We start from the raw sequence: 21,340 nt of genomic DNA, 5'->3' as shown, positions 1-21,340 counted from the left end.
TAAATCAGTTAATAATATTTCCTATAAACCATTTCTAATAATTCCATAAAGTCAGACGTTTTACTGTTAATGTACTGGCAAAAAAAATTTTTTTAACTTTCTAACATGGGGATTTTCACATTCCTTTATTTTCAAAATAGCATATGCAGGGTAAGATGGTGTCAAGTCATCAAAGAGTGGAATAAAAGAGGCAGTGGAATTTGGATCTGAAGATACTGAGTTTTCAACAATTGCATTCATGGAAAACAGCAAAGAAATATATTGGGGCTTTTTTTTCATATATATGATGTACCTGAGAGTAGTGTTCAAAGTAAAAAAATGAGAAAGTACTCAAATTATTTATCTGTGCAGGACATTTTCCTTCTTGTTTTATCTCCACTCTTGCCAAACTTTCCATCTCCTCCCTTACTTTATCTTTTTTTTTTTTAATGTTTATTTATTTTGGTGTTGGAGGGACAGAGAGAGAGAGAGGGAGGGAGGGAGAGAGAGAGAGAGAGAGAGAGAGAGAGAACATGAGCAGGGGAGGAGCTGAGAGAGGAACACGCAGAGTCTGAAGCAGGCTCCTGGCTCAGAGCTGTCAGCACGGAGCCTGACCCAGGGCTGGAACCCAAGAAACATGACATCATGACCTAAGCTGAAGTCTGATGTGTAACCAACAAGCTACCCAGGCGCCCTGGTCCTTTACTTTACCTTGATTGCTTTGCTGTTCAGCAGGGACCGTAGTGACTGTCAACTGTCACCGTCTCAACCCCTAATCGTCGTGGACACCCAGCAACCGTACCCAGCACACACTCTCCTTTCCTGGAACACTGAAGTGTATCCGCCCTTCCCACCTTCACAAGAACTTTATATTTTACTCTTTACTGTTTTCTGCATCTTTTCTTCCTTCACTTTTCCATGACCCTTCACTTTTGGGAAGCCTTTCCTTGACCTCACATTTACCCTTAGTGGTACCCCTGTCTTTTTCTTCTTTGCTTCCCAGCCAAAGTGCTTTGAACACACGGAAGACCTGCCTCTGCACATTCTACCGCTTCGCATTGAGCCTCAGTGTGTCTGGCGTTCTGCCCTCCCCTGGCGTTGTAAGCTGTGGGTACGTCCCCGGGCACTTTGATTTCCCCACCCTTGCATCGGAACTGCAGTCCTCCCTGAGACTTTTTTTTTTTTTTTTTTTTTTTTTTTTTTTAACACCTCTCATCATCCCAAACAGTCCAGTCTCCTGACTTCTTTCCTGCCTCCATGGGAACTTATTTCAGCTGTTGTCTTAGGGTCTCCTTTTTTCTACTTCATTTTTATATTTAAGGTTTTATTTGTATTTTTTAAATTCATATCCAAGTTAGCATATAGTGCAATAATGATTTCAGGAGTGGAATTCAGTGATTCATCCCCTAATATAACACCCCCTGCTCATCCCAAAAAGTGTCCTCCTTAATGCCCCTTGCCCTTTTAGCCCATCCCCTCCCCCACCCACAGCCCCTCCAGCAACCCTGTTTGTTCTCTGTGTTTAAGTTTCTTATGTTTTGTCCTCCTCCCTGTCCTTTTTTTTAATTTTTGCTTCCCTTCCCTTACGTTCATCTGTTTTGTATCTTTGAGTGAAGTCATATGATACTTGTCTTTAACTGATGAATTTCATGTAGCATAATACACTCTAGTTCCATCCACATTGTTACAAATAGCAAGATTTCACTCTTTTTGGTTGCTGAGTAATACTCCACAGTGTATGCATGTGTGTGTGTGTGTATGTATGTATACATACATACATACACACACACATACATACCATATACATATATACACACATACCAAATCTTCTTTATCCATTTATCTCTCGATGGATATTTGCACTCTTTCTATACTCTGACTATTGTCAGTAGCACTGCTATAAACATTGGGGTGCATGTGCTCCTTTGAAACAGCACACCCGTATCCCTTGGGTAGATTCATAGTAGTGCAATTGCTGGGTCATAAGGTAGTTCTATTTTTAATTTTTTGAGGAAGTTCCATTTTCTAGAGTGGCTACATGAATTTGCATTCCTATGACCAATGCAAAAGTGTTCTTCTTTCTCCACATCCTCACCAACATCTGTTGTTCCCTGAGTTGTTAATTTAGCCATTCTGACAAGTGTGAGGTGTTCTCTCATTGTGGCTTTGATTTGTATTTCCTGATAATGAGTGATGTTGAGCATTTTTTCATGTGTCTGTTAGCTATCTGTAGGTCTTCTTTTGAAATATGTCTATTCATGTCTTTTCCCATTTCTTCACTGGATTATTTGTTATTTGGGTGTTAAGTTTGAGAAGATCTTTATAGATTTTAGATACAAACCTTTTATCTGATATGCCATTTGCAAATAATCTCCCACTCCATTGGTTGCCTTTTTAGTTTTGCTACTGTTTCCTTCACTGTGCAAAAGCTTTTTATCTTGATGAGGTCCTAGAAATTCATTTTTGCTTTTGTTTCCCTTGCCTCTGGAGATGTATTGAGTAAGAAGATGGTGCAGCCAAGGTCAAAGAGGTTTTTGCTTGCTTTCTCTTGTAGGATTTCTCTTGTAGGATTGATGGCTTCCTGTCTTATATTAGGTCTTTCATCCATTTTTAGTTTATTTTTGTATATGGTACATGAAAGTGGTTCATTCTTCTCCATTTCACTGTCCAGTTTTCCTAACACTATTTGCTGAAGAGATTGTCTTTTTCCACTGGATATTCTTTCCTGCTTTGTTGAGGGTTAGGTGGCCATACATTTATGTGTCCATTTCTAGGTTCTCTATTCTGTTCCACTGAGCTATATCTCTGTTTTTGTGCCAGTACCATACTGTCTTGATGATTACAGCTTTGTAATATACCTTGAAGTCCTGAATTGTGATGTCTTCAGCTTTGGTTTTCTGTTTCAGGATCACTTTGACTATTCAGGGTCTTTTCTGGTTCCATATAAATTTTAGAATTATTTATTCTAGCTCTGTGAAGAATGTTGGTGTTATTTTGATAGGGATTACATTGAATACATAGATTGCTTTGGGTAGTATTGGCATTTTAACAGTATTTGTTCTTCTAATCTGTGAACATGGAATGCGATTCCATTTTGTGTGTGTGTGTGTTGTCTTCAATGTCTTTTATAAGCTTTCTATAGTTTACAGTGTATAAATTTTTCACCTCTTTCGTTAGGTTTATTCCCAGGTATTTTATGGGTTTTGGTGCAATTGTAAATGGGACCAATTCCTTGATTTCTCTTTCTGTTGCTGCAATATTGGTGTGTAGAAATGCACCTGATTTCTGTGCATTGATTTTACGTCACACTTTGAACGTTGTGAGAACGTGTCCTCCCTTGAGCTATGCACCTCCTTGGTCTCTTCCCCAAGTCCCCTGGGACCTATCACTCCTGCAGCCCTTCACCATCCTGATGTCCATTTCGGACACTTCTGTGGCATTTGTGGCACTATTTTCTTCCTCAGCGACATACTCAGTCCACCACCAAATGCTGTGGATTCTTCTCCAAAATAGATCTGCAACCTCTCCTTTTCTGACTATCTCCGCAAAAAAAGAGCTCCTTATTATGTTCTGCCGGTTACTATGATAGTTTTCTATTAATTTTCCCTCTTTTAAATTTTGCTCATGTTAAATCTATTTCCCAAACAGCAGCTCAGATGATCTCTTAAAATTTTACATTAAATTATTTTCTTTGTGGCTTAAACTCTTGTGACTTTCCATGTGACAGAAAAGCAGATCACAATTCTTCAGCATTTCTATTAGTCCCTAAATGACCTAGCCCTGTTTTCCTCCCTGAACTCCTTTTATGTCATTTCCTCATTCATATATGACTGAGCTAAACTCCTCCTCCTTCCTATAAGTCTTCTTCCTGCCCCCCACGTCATAGCCCCTTCACACTGGTGTTCATTGTGCCTTCCTCCAGTCTTAAATGAAATGTTTCTCCGGAATCACAGGAAATGTCATTTCTCAAGGGAGTTTTCCCCTGACTGCTCGCAGTCTACACTAAAACCCGCTCATGATATTGTCTCCTAGGGAATAATATTGCCTTACAGAATGAATCCTAAGGTACTGCAGTATATTAAGAGGCTCGACAAGAATAGTTAAAATCCCAGACTCTGTGTCACAGCGCTCATCTGATCCTGTCTCTTATTTGCTCTGCAACACTGGGCAAGTTATTTAACCTCCCAGTGCCTAAGTTTCCTCATGCTTAGAAATACTACATATCTCGTAGGGCATTTGCAAAGGGGAAATGATTAATATTTGTAGAGTAAATGCAGCACAAGACAGACATCATATATGTACTTACATGTATGTATATGTTTGTGCATAATTTACTAAATGCCTGAAGGCACAAAACCATCACCTGCCATAATTCTTGACTTATAACAGGCTGATAGTGAATATGAGCTTATTGAATTAATGAAATGTACAGTGCACCTTATAATTACACTTCACTGATTTCCGGGGGGGAGAAGGAATGTTACACTTATAGGAATATGTGATCAGTTACAAAATTGATATTTTGGTTTGTGACCCACCTGTTAATATTATTTAATTGTATGTTTTAAATAACATCTCCCGCATTTCATCTGCTCAACCCCCTCCCTTCTAGCAAGTATGGTTTTATTATTGTGCTCATTTTGCAGATGTGACTCGTGGCCCAAAGTGGCTCATGCAAATAGCAATGTTCATAAATAGTAGGATGACCCCACTTACCTCGGGGCGCTGGATCTCACTGCAGTGCTCCTACTGCTCTTGCGTTCTTTGGAAATGCCTAGTGAGCTATGTGAATGCTGTTTATGGGGGTAGTGATGCTACTTTGGTGATGATTCTTAGATTTTCGCTTTTGGAGGTATCGAAGTTTACGTTTTCTCCTCCTGTAGCATCCTTGTTGTTCAGGGACTCACCACTTAGAGCACGACCTGTCTTCAAGGGCCTGCTGGCCCTTAGCCTTGACTCCATGATTCCACCACATGCTGTATGTAAGCTGTGGAGGGATCATTCTAAAAGGCCACCCATTGTTCCTGATTCTTTCAAATTAACTTTCCTGCCTTCGCCCCGGTAGAAAGATTCTACCATCACATTTCAAAATTACTAAACCTCTGTTCGTGTCATTGAATGTAATATTTTCCCAGCTAGCTTTTCCTTATGAGGGGCAAGCAAATGGCATTTCTCCTTGAACCTGATCCATATCATTTCCAGATTCCAAATACATTTCATTGTTTGTTGTTTTTTTTTCCTCCCCTCTCAATGCTGGGCTATTTGAGAGCTGAAAGGGACCTTACATAATTTAAGTTGCAAGTTTATAATCAGAGAAACTAAGCTTCATGAAGGTGAGTGACAGGCTCAGGGTGACAGTGGCGGGGGGGGCGTGGCTTAGATGAAAATCGCCATTTGATCCTTAGCACACTTTGATTACCAATTTACTCATTTTTCTTCATGAAAGAGAAAGCAGTGCAACTGGATTGGGACATAGAAGTCACAAATGCACCTAAAATTAGGTGACTGATTTTCATGTTCATTTGCATGTTTACTTTTGTGTCTTTCACAGTTTAACAGCAATGCCCAGGATGTGAGCTGTTTTCAGCACCTTGTCCAAGCCAATGTAAGAAATAAGAAAGTGCTGAAAGATGCAGTGAATAACATCACAGCAAAAGGAATCACAGACTATAAGAAAGGCTTTAGTTTTGCGTTTGAACAGCTGCTTAATGTAAGTATCCATACCGCCCCCTTTTCTCTTTTATTACTGAGTCGTAGCCTATGAATTTCAGTTACAACCAGTAACTATCAGTTACATAACTGCTGGTTGTTTTTTTTTTTTAATTTAAAAAGCTGATGTGTCCAGGCAGTAGAAATCTTTGAACTACTTTTATTTTTAAATCCAGAACCCAAAGGCATGCAAAGTGTAGACATTCTTTTCCTTTTAGATCTTTTCTTCCATCATCGTTTTGAACTCTGTTTCAAAAAAAAAAATTCATATGATAATTATTTAATTTTGCCCAAGCACTTCAAACTTAGTTGGCATATTTAGAATATCATTCTTTCTTCTTATCTCAATTGCTACTATATTTATGTGGAATCATGTGTTTTTTTAGTCATCTCCTGGTTGGTAGAAATGTTTTAGCTTTAAACATCTCTTTGGTTCTTAAAATTGTTTCCTAACGTATCAAAAAGTCCAAATGGCAGACATTGAGGTGAACAGAATGTAAGTCTCAGAGCAGGAATCCTTCCTGTGTGAAGGGCCCTCCCTGACCAGATGGGTGCACCCATGTCTCCACTGAGACTCGCAGACTCCAGCACGCGTACTGCCTGCCCCGTGTCATAGCACACACCTCACGCTGTGGACCAGCGCTTTTCGGTGGCCATGTTGTCTGTTTCGTTTTGAACTCTTTGAGGGCAGGAGTCGTCAGTCAGTGTTTTGTCTCCCATGAAGCACTATTACCACACTGGTTGAGAGTGTGGACCAAACCTTTCTGTACCTTGTTTTCCTCACTTACACCAGGGTGTGTACAGCAGAGAGGGCTATAGACAGGAGTGTCCACAGAACCCGACTCACAGCAAACCTCATGTGAGTGTGGACGGTTGTCTTGGTACTGGAGTCATGGTCATTATTACTACAGTTAATGACTAGCACATGTCTGGTACAGAGTCAGCTCATAATTCATACCATGTTTGCTGAGTCACTGAATAGGCCCTTAAATGCAGTCTTGTCTGCAAGTCGGACTTTGTTGTTCTCTAAGTGAGGCTTCTGAAACGGTTTTCAAGATGTCTGATTGGCTGCCTCATGCATTTGTTCTTTCAGCCATTATTTATTGCGTGCCTCACAATTTCCTGTCACATTGCTAGTGCTAGAATAGTAAAAGTAAACAAGGCTGTCTGATCTCAGGAAGGTCCAACATGAGATGGTAAACCATCATTCCTGGTACAGCGCGTTAGTGCTGTTACAGGGCATTGACAGTATGTTTACTTGAACATTACTGAAGCAGGGTTCAGCTTACCCAAAGGAGGTCAGGTAAGTGGGGCATTTCCTTGAAAACAGGACTTTGAAGAATGAGTAGAATTAGTAGGCAGATGAGAGAGGGAAAATCATTTCAGATAAAAAGAACAACATGGACAGAGCCACAGGCATATAAGACAGCATGGCACATTGCAAACCTGGCGGGTGCTTTGGCATGGCCGGACACAGCACCGTGGGAGCTGCAAGGGAAATGGAAAGGCCATGAGGTATCCGTTAATGAGGTGTTTAGTAGCAAATGAAAAGTTTATAATATGAGAATGACATGGTCTGACGAGTGTTCTAAGTCAAACTGTTGTAGAAATCCTGGTGTTGGAGTAAAGGCAAAGAAGTGTTAAGGAGAGTGATGTGGTAACTAATCAGATAGTTCTCTGGACTAGCATGCTAGGTGGCTGGTAACCCAAAAAATCTAGGTAGAGGTATGTCAGGGCAGAAATCGCTCCCTTTCATATATGTTGAGTTTGAGGTGGTAATATTTATTAGATAGCATTAGATATGCAAGTAAGGAGACAGAAAAGCAAAGTAGTTCTGTGTTGCAGTTTCCAGGGAATTGCCCTTGGTAAAATGCATCTGCTTATGAACTGAGGTATGTTGGCTCCTAGAAGGATGAAAACTCAGAACTTTGAAATTCAAATATAATTGACCAACAGATTAAAATGTATTCTTTCTGTAGTAAAGAAATACAAGTTAGAAGTTCTTTTTCTTTTGAGGGAGCCAAGTTTGTGGCATTTTAATTGCTCTTTTTTGGTATTGTTAATTTGCCTCACTTTGGTCCCTCCTATTAGGTTTCAGTTGTGAAATGATAAGGGGTCTCAAGCCTAATGTGCTATTTCAGAGGCAGGCTCATTAGAGAGGCCACATTAACTCCCAGATTCATTGCTAGTTGCTGATAAAATATGATTTAACTCCATCGGCCTCCCGTACTGCCTCTACAATTGTAAATTATTTTTAATATGTTTTCACTTATTCTTGAAGCCAGTTTCATGGTCTGCTCTCCACGTGTCCCTTACCTATTGCAGTTCTTCATTTTAAAGTAATTTCCCCAGATGTCATGCCTTGCCTTATTCAGAGTTGAAGCATATTTTGTTACCTCTTTCAAATACTTCTAGTCTTCTTATCGCACAACGTCATTCTCTGTTTTTTGTCATTGTATGGTCTATTATTAAGATCCCTGAAGCAAGTATCAAATAGAATTAAATGTATCATTTATCTCACAGTATACCTTAAATTAAGATTTAGTTCTCAGGTGCATTTCATAAAATAATACAAATACACAGAGATGCATTTTTCAAAAAAAATAGTTATTAAGTATGTGTATGACAGAAGCTATGCTGGATACCAGCCACACAGGGACACAAGGAGACACACAAAATAATTTGTGATGAAATAGCAAAATAAATTACCAACTGCCATTTTATTGAAAGAGTCAAGTTCTGTCCTTTACTTAATTTGTTACAAACCAGTAGCATATAATTGTTATGATCACGAGATTCTTTAGATAATTACACATCCTCTACGAGCTGCTGACTTTGCTGGACCACGTGACTAATAAAGAGGCTCCTCCTGGGGAAAAATCATGTTGAAAACAAAACATTTCTTCACTCTGCCTTTTGTGCATGTCCTAATATCTGTCTCTCTTGGGAAACATTATTATTTTAATTACACAAATGACCAGCAAGACCCAGTGTCCTTACCTACCCTGGTATTTGTGTTCAGTAACAATAATACCAACATTGCTTCGCAAAATGAAACCAAATCCTAATGAAGAATCTTTAGTCACTTTTATGAAACAGTCTCTTAGCTACGTGTCACTTTTGCCCATGTCATATATTTAGATAAAACAAAATCATCAAAGAAATTAATTTTAGTTAGAGATCTCAACACCTTTCACAAAGGCATGTTGATGATAAAATATGAAGCTTTCTGTATAGTCCAATTTTCAGATGGCTTTCTTTAATGATAAGAACTATGCTTGAATGTGATGAATTCTATTAGTTAGTACTTGAGTTTTTACAATACTTGGTTTAAAGCTTTAACTGATGGTGTTCTAATGGCCTAGCTAATGGGATGATATTATATGAAACAGGATCTTTTCATCAATAGAAAATAATATCATCTTGATTAACTTTTATGATAGGATATGAGATGTATCTTCTTTGAAAAGTAAGATATAGTTTTTTAACAAGCCTAAAGACTACAAAAGAATTAATGATTTCTTTCAAAAATAGTAATCATTTAAAAGCCAGGCCTTTATGTTACTCACACTCACCTGTGGCTGTTGAGTTTTGAAATGCACCTGGTTTGAGTTGAGATGTGTTATAAACATAAAATACACACTAGAACTTGAGGAGAATGTGAGAGAAAAAATGCATATTATCTCAATAATTTCCATATGGAGTCCATGTTCAGTTGATAATACTTTTTGGGTGACTGGGTTGAATAAAATAAATTAATAGAATTAATTTCAGATTTTTAGTGTGGCTATTAAAATATTAAAAGGACAATTGGGCTTGCAATCTATCTCTGTTCACTGGTCCTGAGCTGGAGGCTTGACATTTCCAAAGGAGCTGGGCATTCATAAAGTAGTGAAATCTTTTATTCTCAACCCTTTTGCAAACACATCTTACAACAGTAGAAGCTTGAGATGATAATTTCAGACCTCAGAGAACTCCAGCTTTCTAAATTAGTTGTTCATCTTAGTGGCTCTTTGGTGCTAGTCAGTGTTTTCCTCAGTCTGGCTCTTTGGAGACCTTAAGGTTTATGGGACGGTTTCTCATTGGACCTGAGTCTTTCAGGATTCGAATACGTGTGGCAGGTTGAGAGAGGATGGATAGCAGGATATTCTGGGATTGGGTATTGGCATTCGCAAAGATATAAAAGAGTGCTGGGTGTCAGGGATCAACCAGGAGTTTGTAGTTTGGGAGAGGTGAGTGAATAAAGTGCCGTGCAGGAGGGGGACAGGGAGCAAAAATGTTTGTCAGTGGATTGAAAATATATGTGGAAAGGTATGCACATTGCTCATTAATACTATTTATTTCTGGTACAAATTATAGGGGCATAAAATTGACATAACCATTAATTTAAAATCCATGTATTAATCAACCACTGAGAGGTTATTATATGCTCAGCTCTTCACGATCAAAAAAGACAAAACTTCATGACCTCAGGGCACTTGTATTCAGTCAGGGGAAGCCAACCGAATGCAAACAAATAAAATACTATATACATAAAACAATGTAAAATACTGTGGAGAAAACTACAACCCGGGAGAGAGAGCACCATTTAAAACATAGTTTTCAGTAAAGTCTTCACCGAGAGGGGACGCTTAATCAAAGGCCCAGAGGAAGTGAGACCCGTGGATGTCTGGGGGGTGAGGAGAAGCCCTGGAGAGACGGGCCTGGCCTGACCCAGGAGCTGGTTCCTTAGAGGCCGGAACAGACGCAGTGAGTTCGTGCTCCTTCCATACTGCTTTATAGTCCTTACCTTTCGTGTGTGTGTGTGAATGATACCTCCTTTTTTTATTATTTTATTTACAGTATAATGTTTCTAGAGCCAACTGCAATAAGATTATCATGCTGTTCACGGATGGAGGCGAAGAGAGAGCCCAGGAGATATTTGCCAAATACAACAAAGACAAAAAAGTGAGTGCGGCTTTATAGTACTTTCTCTCATTTTAATATCGATGTAGAAGGTTTTTCAAGAGACTGAGGGAGGGTCAGTGAGAGGGGAAATTAGCATGCTGATTATAAGTTCATGTGGATCATAAACCGTTGGCTGAATTACAGAATCATTCTGCAGAATACTTTTGTGTGAGCAATAACTACCTTATATCTAATTTATTAATAAAATAATTTGGACCTATAGCATCCTATTTGATTCTTATGCATAAATTCCATATGAGAAAATGTTATAGGAAGAGAGAGTAACCAGAAGAGAATGGAAAAATAGGAACAGATTAAGCTTTTCTAGGAAAAATTTGTGATCATTTAATTATTCAAGATTATAGTAATACTCAGACTTCGTAAATATGCCTAAAAATTATCTTCCTAGACACTGTTCTGTAGATTTCCAAATGAAGCAATTTATAACAGCAAAAACTGTACTCATTTGAAAATCATTTTTATTTTGTCAATTTTAATAGTAAAACAGCCAGTTATTTTATTAGCAAAATGGGTTTATTCAGGAATAGCAAAAGAATTCCAGCTCAGGACTTGTAGAAGAGGAACTCTGGGACGCCTGGGTGGCTCAGTCAGTTACGCGTCTGGCTTCTACTCAGGTCATGATCTCACTGTTTGGGTGTTCGAGCCCCGCGTCGGGCTCTGTGCTGACAGCTCAGAGCCTGGAGCCTGCTTCCGATTCTGTGTCTCCCTCTCTCTCTGCCTCTCCCCTGCTCTCACTGTCTCTCTCTGTCTCTCAAAAATAAATAAAAATATTTTTAAAAAATTTTAAAAAATAAAAAAAGAAGAAGAACTCTGTAGAAAAAAAGAGGGAATTGGGAGGGGCTTCTTTGAGCCAAAGTCCATTAGAGGAAATCCAGCATTCCGGGTGGTGACGGTTTCTCCTGGGCTGAGTTGAGATCTTCTGTTACTGGCTGAGCTCCTTCCAGGGCAAAGAGAAATTCTTTCTCCTGCTGGAGTAAGGTAGCCTGCTTTTGGTGCAAATGCAAAGTACCTCTTCTTCTTGGGGTCCGCCACTGATGAGAGGTGGTAGGGCCTGAGACCTTCCCCCTTCCCTCTCTGGCTTCCCAACACCATTTTTGAGGAAGTATCCTTTATTCAGTTTTACACACTCAATAGACTATTTTAGACAAATTCTTTAGTAGGCATAATACTTTAAAAGTATGCAATTTCATATGCAACAAAGATTTTGAGGACAAGAATTTTGAGATTGTAATATGTTTGTTCCAATGATTATGTAACTGCAGAAGAAAGTATTGTAAGGAGACCTAACTTATTTCGAATGTTCTTCTGTGTACCTAAACCTGATACTGTGGAGGATATCAACTGTAACTATCTTCCTAGGGATCCTACCATCAGCTTATTTCAAGTCTGACTGACTCTTCACATTTGATAAGAGAATGCATTTTCTAAAATGCTAGGATCCACTTAAAAAGTAATGATAAATTATAAGCTGGTTTTTTTTGTGTGTTTCAAGAATTGCAAGATATTACATATTTATCCAGAAGAGCTCTATTGGGTAAAATGCCCATTCGCTTTGCTTTTAATTGGGGTTTTCACTGGAGAGATGTGGCTCCTCATGAGCTGTAGCGGATTATTTCATATGTATTTCAGAAATTAAAAGGAGAGAGGAAAAGGATGAATTAATATATTTAGATCGTTTTGTAGTCACAACATTGTGAATGATTGGGTATAGTATTGATGAAAATTTTTGGAGTACTGAAATACTCTTTGGTACTTTTTAGCCCATATGTGATTGGAATACTATTGAAGAATGGAAAACATGTACACACGAGGACTTCAAATTCACCACAAATCCTTATAGAACTCAACTTGTGAATACTACCAATGCTACAATTATGTCAGGCCATAAGTTTCATCCATAGATTATGGTTTTTTATTCTTTTTTTCCTAAATACTTATCCATTTTAATTGTATATAGAAACCATTTTTTTGAAAAAAGTTAATAAATTGAACCTTTGACCGCATACTTTCAGATGATAACTTGGTGTTATAAATAGTTCTTTCCAAGAAAATATCAGAATTAAAAGAAATGGGAAGATTCATGTGCATTAATCTAAGGGATGATGTCTGTTAGTTACCTTACATAGTAACTTCTCGTTTTTCAAAATTCAGGGCTGTCCCTGAGACTCCCCTCCCCTTCAGGCTTATTTGGCTGTTTGTGCTCTGATCCCAAAGCACACTGTTTGGGTCCTACATGTCCTTTCCACCCTACCTCCCCCATGGGAGATCTCCTTGGTCCCCCCTCTGGATTAATCAATCCCACAAGACTAGGCCAAAGTTTTGTTTAAGTCTGAACCCTAGGTATGCACCAGAAAGCTCAGATTCAGAGATAGTTCTTCATACATGACAGTAAATAAGTTGAGACTATATGACAAAAGTTGGAAGCAGGAATTCTATTATAGGACAAATCCATAATTATGAAAATAACTTGGGGCAAGGAATATCATTTTATTTAAAAGTTCTAAATAATTCTAACATTACCATATTTTAAAGAACTCAAATAAAATGAATTTAATTCAAAATTCAACTGTATCTCAGAATTCTACTAGTTAATCTTACTCTCATCATTTGAAAGCAACGTTTTAGCATCTTAAACTTAGTCACAATTTTAAGAATATGATTTTATGATAGAATTATGTAAGTACCAGCCCCACCATTATATTACTTTTAAATGGATACAAGTTTAGATAAATCATCTTTTATTTCACCAATGTATCATCCATACCTACCCTTAGGAATCTGACTGACTTCTGGATATTTTTCTTCTTTTAAAATTGCAGAATTTCTTAAATTAATGTGGCAGTGAATTTTACATTTCATGTCAGAATTTGTGTTTCAGGTGAATATTCATTTTAAGGAGTATATATTTTAACAAACTTAATTTTAAAATGTATGAAAAGAGAAGTAATTTCATCTAAACTTGTAATTATTTTTTCTCTTTCCAAACTCTATTTGCATCCAGGAATAACATAATAACATGTCTTGGAGGCATATCATCAGGTGTTTTTTTTTCCCCTTGTTTTACATCATCAGGAAAGCAACAGGTGTTACCCTCTACTATCACAAATTGTTGAGTTGGATAAATGAAGAATTTACTAGTTTAAAGCCATTTTTCCTTCTCTACATCCTGAAGAAGTCCAATCTAAATATTAATACTTTGAAACACTGCTTCTCATCCCCTTCACCTTTCACAGGACCTTCACTTTTAAACAAAGCATTCTGTGACATACTAAACCACATGAGAAATGATTCATACGACATTCACTTTGGTGAAACTAATGAATCTGGGCTTAGGCAACAATCCTATTTGCTCACATATTGACTTCTGTGCTTTACGGACACACACTTTTCTTAAGGGCACACACCTTATTAATGCCATAGTGACGCTGAAAATTAATTAATGCTTATTTTCTGCAATATTTAAATATTGTGCCAAACATAAAAATTAGGATAGTCTTGGAGTTACATACTTTATTGTTTCTGTGATTCTAATTTCAGTGGCGGTAGCAATGTTTTGTTGATATATGTTATATATATATATATAAAAGCTTACCTAGATACCCAGATATATCTACACATATAAATTTATACCTTTTTTAATTTTTTAAAATTTGTAATGTTTATTTATTTTTGAGAGAGATACAAGGAGAAGAGCATGAACTGGGGAAGGGCAGAGAAAGGGAGACACAGAATCCGAAGCAGATTCCAGGCTCCAAACTGTCAATACAGAGCCTGATATGGGGCTTGAACTCACAAACCGTGAGATAATAACCTGAGCTGAAGCCAGATGCCTAGCTGACTGAGATGCCCCGTGCCCCTCTATCTATTTTAAATGGGCATCCCTTCAGTCCATTGCATCTCCAGTAACAAGAGACCATGTGTGCTACTTTCGCATGAGCTTTCTTATATAAAGTTGTATAAATAAAAGCCAACAGGTGGTTGAGAAGGGATGGGGAAAGAGAAATCTGAATATAAAATTCTCTTTCTATAATCTTTGCAAATTTGCTAAGAAATATTTGGGGAAAAAGTAAGACCATCAAGTCAAGGTCAAGTTGTTTAGATACACATACAGGTATGTATATGTGTATATACATATATAGAGAGAAATATATATGTGTGTGTATGTATATGTATATATATAATATGAAATATATGCAATATATATTTTTATGTATATATGTATTTTAAGAATAGAAGAGCTAATTCATTAATCTGTGTTATAGGTTAGTAAAGAGATATGCAAGGAAAGCTTATAGATACATAACAGAAAAATAATTAATAGAGATCCTTGAAAGAGGAGCAACAGCTAGATACAGAGCATAGCATCCTGAACAAGTAGTAATTACATTTACAGCAAAATTGGTATCCTGCACTTCTTATGAACTCTACTTGAAGTGTAATGGCTTCCACATTTTCCAAGATGGGAAAACTTTATTAAATTAAAAAGAAATCATGTGTTGATATTTGCATGTTCCATATCTGCTAACAGTGAAAACAGATGATATCAGACGATCACTTTCAAGTCAGTTAGACCTTTGAGTGTATTTTTCTTTTGTCAAGACAACATTCTGCATAGTTAATTGCTTATGATCAAGGCATTGTTTGTGCATATAGTATGTATATGTACGCACTAAATATAGTGTGGATATATACACACACGTCATATATGATTTCTAATAGTTGTGGATGAACTTGAGGACCTCTTTCTAACTTCTCCTTCTTATTCAGAACTCCCTACCTTCCTGCCACCCACCTACCCACTCTGAGAGACTCACAGCCCACAGGCACTGACCTGGAAGATAATTGTCTCTTTGTCATGTAAGGGTGTACATGACACAAAATGATCAGTATTTTTGCCATAAGTAAAAATCCCATAGACATCTTTGCAACAAGGATTTTCTTTGCAAACATTTTCACCTTATAAGTAAATGGCCGTAAGGCAATTTTGCCATAAAAGATGAAAATAATTGGTTGGCAGTTTGGTTTGACAGTTTGGTTTTTCCAAACCGGTTGATAGTTTGATTTCTTTCTCCATCGATGCAGGCAGCATGGTTGGATTATCCTCTATTTCTGTACTACATAACTGCTGGCCCCCACAGTCATATGTCCTGTGGCATGGGGTTTTGAACCCACATTTCCTGTAGAACGTTAAAATGTCTATCAATGGATATGCACCAGTATGCCAAGAACAAACAACAGTGTAGAAGGCTTTCACAGCGCGCGCGCGCACACACACACACACACACACACACACACACACACACACACATACAAATTCATTGACAATTAGGGATCCTAGTATTTAGAAACTGAGACCTCTCTTAAGGAAGGAAGATATTTTAGCAAAAAGTGAAAAAAGTATAATGTCGAAGGAAGAGACAAATGAACAAGCAAAAGAATCCAAAACAAGTATCACACAATGAATGAGTGACTTTGAGACAAGTGCTTAGGTTAACCCACAAAATAAAGCAATCATTTTTGCAGTATCGCACTGAATCTACACTGTACATTTTGAACATATTGAAATATTTTGTATTTCACAAAATAAATTCTTTTAAATTTTGTTGCTCATTTTCCACCTTTCATTATGTCTTTTTAAGTGAATGACCCTCTTTTATATTTTATGATTTTATCTCTTATGGAGAAATTGCCTTAAAGCTAATATTTATGCCATAAAATGTAGTGAAATTGCTTGCAGCAAAGATGTTTATGGTGACAGTATCTAGAACCGTATATGACATACCAGTCTCATACCTGCATAATTAATATTTGTTACATAATAAATCTATCACTCGTAGTTTCACTAGCCCCGTTACTTTTCGAATGGCCAGTGTGCAAAAACACAATTTGCTTTCAATACTCTTAAAAATTCTTTATTTGAATATAACTTTATTTTAAACATGTCCTTTTAAAAAAGTTGCCCTGTGTTTTCAAAAATATCAAAATTACAAAGTCAGAAAGTTTGATGAGCTTTAAAAGAAAAATCTGAAAACCACTCTTTGAATTCTACCTTTCCCCCCAAGCTTTTTGCTTGGCATAAATGTGGCTGTGAACGCTTCATTTACATTCATTTTTCATCCAGATGACATTAGAAATCATTCAGAGCAGCCCAGGTAGGTGTGATGAGGTACGGCCGGAGGGCTGATGAATGAGGCTTGCAGATACAGCCCAATTTAATGAGGCCAAAAGGTTTAAGAATTAGGAAAGAATGTTTGGATTCTTGCGAAACATATTACTCTTGGGAATTAATCTACCTGAGTATAGATAGGTACGGCTTTAAAACTGAGTCCATGCTAATCTCCTCCTACAGCTGTTCCATATTAAAATGCATTCACTTTATAATCTTTACCTGCAGCAATGCCATTCCTTGGGGCTCACCCGTGTGTACGACACTTCCTTAAAAATGGTGCCAAAACTAAAATGAGCTCTATCATAAAGTCCAAACAAATGAATAAAGGGAAGTGAAACCAGACACAGAGTTGAAAGATAATTCCCAGGCCTACCAAAATTAAAGATGTTTGATTTTCTGTAGAACGGCAAGAAGATTGGTCAGCAGGACACACTTAAGATTGTCTAGCCAGTTAGAAAATAGTCCTCTGATGTCTAGCTTACTTCTCAGAGTTAATCGAAAAATGCAAAAGTATCGAACATGTGTAACATGAAAATTTCAAAATAACCAGTAAATCGACTACGAACAAATGGCAAATGTGATGCATGGGTTTCAGAATAATGCGTCACTAAAATTCTAACAGCCTGACAACAGATGCATTGTTACTTTTCGTAGTTATTTTAAAAATGATTAGTAAAATCTTTCCTATTTTTCTGTCATCCATAGTAGAAAGAAATAGCCTGTAGCCCACAAAAATCTAAACCAAGTTACAAATTACGGAATCTGCATATGTGTTTTATACAGTAACTGAAAATTGTCAATTAATTTTTCAACAGATGGTAAGGAGAGTATTTGTTGCCTTCTCTACTGTCTGCCTGGCTTCTCCATCAGGCAAGAATGAAGCCTTTGGAAGCAGTGTTTAAATACGTGCGGCTTTCAGATTTGTAAAATACGTAATGCTGGTAACAAATGCACTGCTTCTAAAGAGTTTCATTTTAGATATTTTGCCACTTTCAACAGTTACCAAGAGTTTTTCAGCTTTAGAATAAGAAATATACTTTTCTTAAAAAAATACCCAATGTGTTATTTATGCCACAGTGATGGTAGAGTTGATAACAGGAATTATCAGTAACTTTGGCCCTCTCAATAGAGAGATTATCCATTTCACAGTTGTGTGTGTGTGTGTGTTTTCCTCTCTGATAGATTAATTTAATTTTTTCTCTTAGTATAAAATTAATGTTGACACTTTATTCCTTGAACTAAGGAAAATATTATCAGACACATTCTCTTCAGGTGTGAGTAATACTACTACCAAACACTTTACAGAATCCTTAATTTAATATCTAAATTCTAATGAGGAATGGAAGTTGAGTATCAGATGAAGCACAAAGTACATAAAAAGACATAAAGAAATTGTGCAGAAAATACACTTGAATTAATCTCTGGATGGAATTATATCGCCTAGAACCAGGATGGCCCTTTGTTTGTGTTAAATTGATTGACCTAAAAAGGCAGGCCTTTCTGCTTTTCCTGAAGCTCCTTTCTTCTCCGATTAAGAATTCCAGCTGCCGCGGGTCTCTGCGGACATCTTCGCCGCCCGTCTTCCTGGTGCACTCCCTCTCCCACACACCCCTGCATCAGTCTCTGTTCAACACCGTCTTTCCTTTGTTTTCATTCTCTCAGGTTACCATTTTTGATTAATTATTTATCTGTTCCCTCTTATCTTGAACTTCCTTCTATGAAGGAATTTGTCCTAATAAATAACACAGAACAACTTTAAAAAAGAAAAGCAGGGGCAGCCTGGGTAGCTCAGTTCAGTGAGCCATCCGACTCTTAATTTCAGCTTGGGTCATAATCCAAAGGTTGTGGGATTGAGCCCCTTGTCAGGCTCCGTACCGAGCAGATTCTCTCTCAGATTCTCTCTCTGTATCTTCTGCCCTTCCCTCCACTGGCTCACTCTCTCAGTCTCTCTCTTTCTCTTTCTCTCAAATAAAATTTTAAAAAGAAAAGTAAAATTCAATAGTCATGTAGGTTTTCTATATATAATCTTAAAGAACCCAGCAGTTATTTCTGTCACATCTTACATGTGGGTCCATAACATAGATATGTGCCTGGGATTATGTTGGTATTTTACATTTATTGATAGCAAGTACGAGGAATCATCCTGATATTATCAGATTATGAGGTGAGCTTGAAGTTCTATGAAGTAGGGGTTCTACTGATTTGTAAATGTACCTTTGAATCCTTTGAGGCTAGCACAGTGCTTGATGCACGGTAGTTGCTAAATATTTACTGATGTCGGGCATATGCATGATTACACAATTACTATGCTCCTAAGGTGAACTTTAAAAAAATTAAAAATGTAAGGAAAATCCAATAGCTTTGTTCTTCTTTTAAAAAATAATCATTTAGGGGCACCTAGGTGGCTCAGTCAGTTAAGAGGCTGACTCTTGATTTGATTTTGACTCAGGTAATGCTCTCAGAGTTGGCGAGATCCAGCCTGGCATCTTGGCTCTGCGCTGCCGTTGCGGAGACTGCTTGGGAGTCTCTCTCCCCCCCGCTCTCAAAAATAAATAAATTTAAAAATTTTAAGATAAAAGATAATCATCTCAACAACGTTTACTTCCAAATAATTCGAATGTGAAGCAGAATTGATGTTCTACTCTTGAGTTTATCATCTTATAAGTAGGGAGGTTTAAGTTTGTATAAAAAATGATTGTATTTATGGCATCTTTCCATTCACTGCAGTCAGTCTGTCACATGGTTTTTCATGAGTGTCCTCATTGTCAGTGTCTGTGACACCCAACGGCATCTGAAATCAATCAGTCTACCGTTGTTTTCTGACCTCTCAGCGGGTGATAGCCTTGACCACACTACAGATTGCTGGGAATTCAGCGTACTCCTCGCTTACTCCTCCTTTAGCATGAACTGTAACTGTACGCAGAGCGAAGGAGAACTAGAAGTCACTTCCTTTTTATCTGATAACATCAGGGTGATTCACCTTAGTTGTTGTTAATAAGTTTTAAATCCAGCACAACCCCAAGGCGTGTATCTCTGCCATTATGCATCTAACATGAATGACAGAGGAGAGACATATCTGCTCAGTCTTTTAAGATCATGGCTGCCAGACCTGTATGACGAATGCGATTTGTTTTCCTCTTTAAAGTGGTTTGGTGTTATTTGCTTGGACAAATTCAGCAGCCCTTGAATAAATTCTTGCCTCTGTCAGACCACTGGAAATTTCCTATGGACGTATCTTATATGGATACAACGGCATGTAGACAATATTGGCTTCTTTAATTTATTGCTAAATGTAATAAAGCGAGCCAGATTTGTTTCCCTAGAAGAATGTCATTTTGAGTGACTTTGAGTTCTTTTTGAGGCATGGAATGCTCATGTGTTACTAATGGAAAATGTCGCCCCATGAAATTCTGGTAATTTGACTATAGAAGTTGCAGTCCTCTTCTTCATCATCATTGCTGTTGTCTTCATCACCATTGTCTTCATTACCATAGTCAATGCTGATTGAACCTATAATTTTCCATGTAACATAATAGCATTGTATGCATCATTTCATTTGCAATGGGAATAATCATGATAAAAATATTTTTATTGCCATTATCATCATCCTCAGTTTGGAAATTAGAAAACCAGAATTTGAGAAGTTAAACAACTTGTTGAAAGTCACACAGCTACTAAGTGGCAGAGTCAAGAATTTAAATGATCTACAATCCACATTTCATAACCTCACGTGGACTGTGCCTGGCTGGTCATCTGTCTCTCTCTCCCGGGCAGCCCTGAGGCTGTGCCAATCATCATCTGCCCACCCAGGAGCCTTCCATGTAGTCAGACTTTACCACTAAGGGACATGCTTTTCACAGCGTTAAGAGGTTAAGATGGATTAAACTCAGCCATCAAAACTGCAGGCTGCAAGTAGCTTTCAGATCGTTGGGCTTTATAAAATAAATTAAGTGTGAAAGGTGAATTTGGACACTTTTATTTATTTCATAATGCTATAAAACTAGGGATGTGGGTTATTCGAATGCTCAGGATTCCGGTACACTTGTGAATTATAGAAACCGCTGTAGAATTTTTCTCAACTATTCAGTCCAATATAGTATTTTTATAGGCTTCATGCCAGAAATTTTAGTACACACAGTAAATTAATAAAACCCATTTCTGACATCATTTTTCTAACATGTTTCGATAGCTGAAGTTTTTATTTTAGTTTTATTGGCCTCTTTTCTTCATAGTCTCATTTCCATTATTCCTTGGAGATTTGCCTATTGTAAATTAAACTTGAACTCTGGGTAACTGATAATTGTTGAGGTGACAGTTTCCAGTAACTGGGTTCTGCTGGGAAATGAGAAATTCCTATGGCTTTTTAAAATAGGTTGACCCTGTGGCTTTGGAAAAATCTTAATTGAAGACAAGTATTTTAGTCTTCAGCAAACAAAACAAAACAGATTAGCAGAAGTCCACATTGGAGGATAAAGTTATAAAACCGTGCTGTATTTGTATAAGAAACAAATTAAT

General features: G+C 37.5%; 1 protein-coding gene across 1 annotated transcript in view; it reads left to right on the top strand.

Moving 5' to 3' along the window:
- Nucleotides 1-21,340, top strand: part of CACNA2D1 (calcium voltage-gated channel auxiliary subunit alpha2delta 1) — a 446,724-nt gene that overhangs the window by 359,695 nt on the left and 65,689 nt on the right. Inside the window, exons 12-13 of the mRNA XM_029928178.1 lie at nucleotides 5,531-5,689; nucleotides 10,531-10,635. Coding sequence (XP_029784038.1) covers nucleotides 5,531-5,689; nucleotides 10,531-10,635 — 264 coding nt within the window. The remainder of the gene's footprint in view (nucleotides 1-5,530; nucleotides 5,690-10,530; nucleotides 10,636-21,340) is intronic.

This window comes from Suricata suricatta, chromosome 2 (assembly GCF_006229205.1).
Source record: "Suricata suricatta isolate VVHF042 chromosome 2, meerkat_22Aug2017_6uvM2_HiC, whole genome shotgun sequence".
NCBI classification, from domain to species: domain Eukaryota; kingdom Metazoa; phylum Chordata; class Mammalia; order Carnivora; family Herpestidae; genus Suricata; species Suricata suricatta.
Note: the sequence above shows the minus strand (reverse complement) of the source record. Positions and strands in the feature narration are given on the sequence as shown.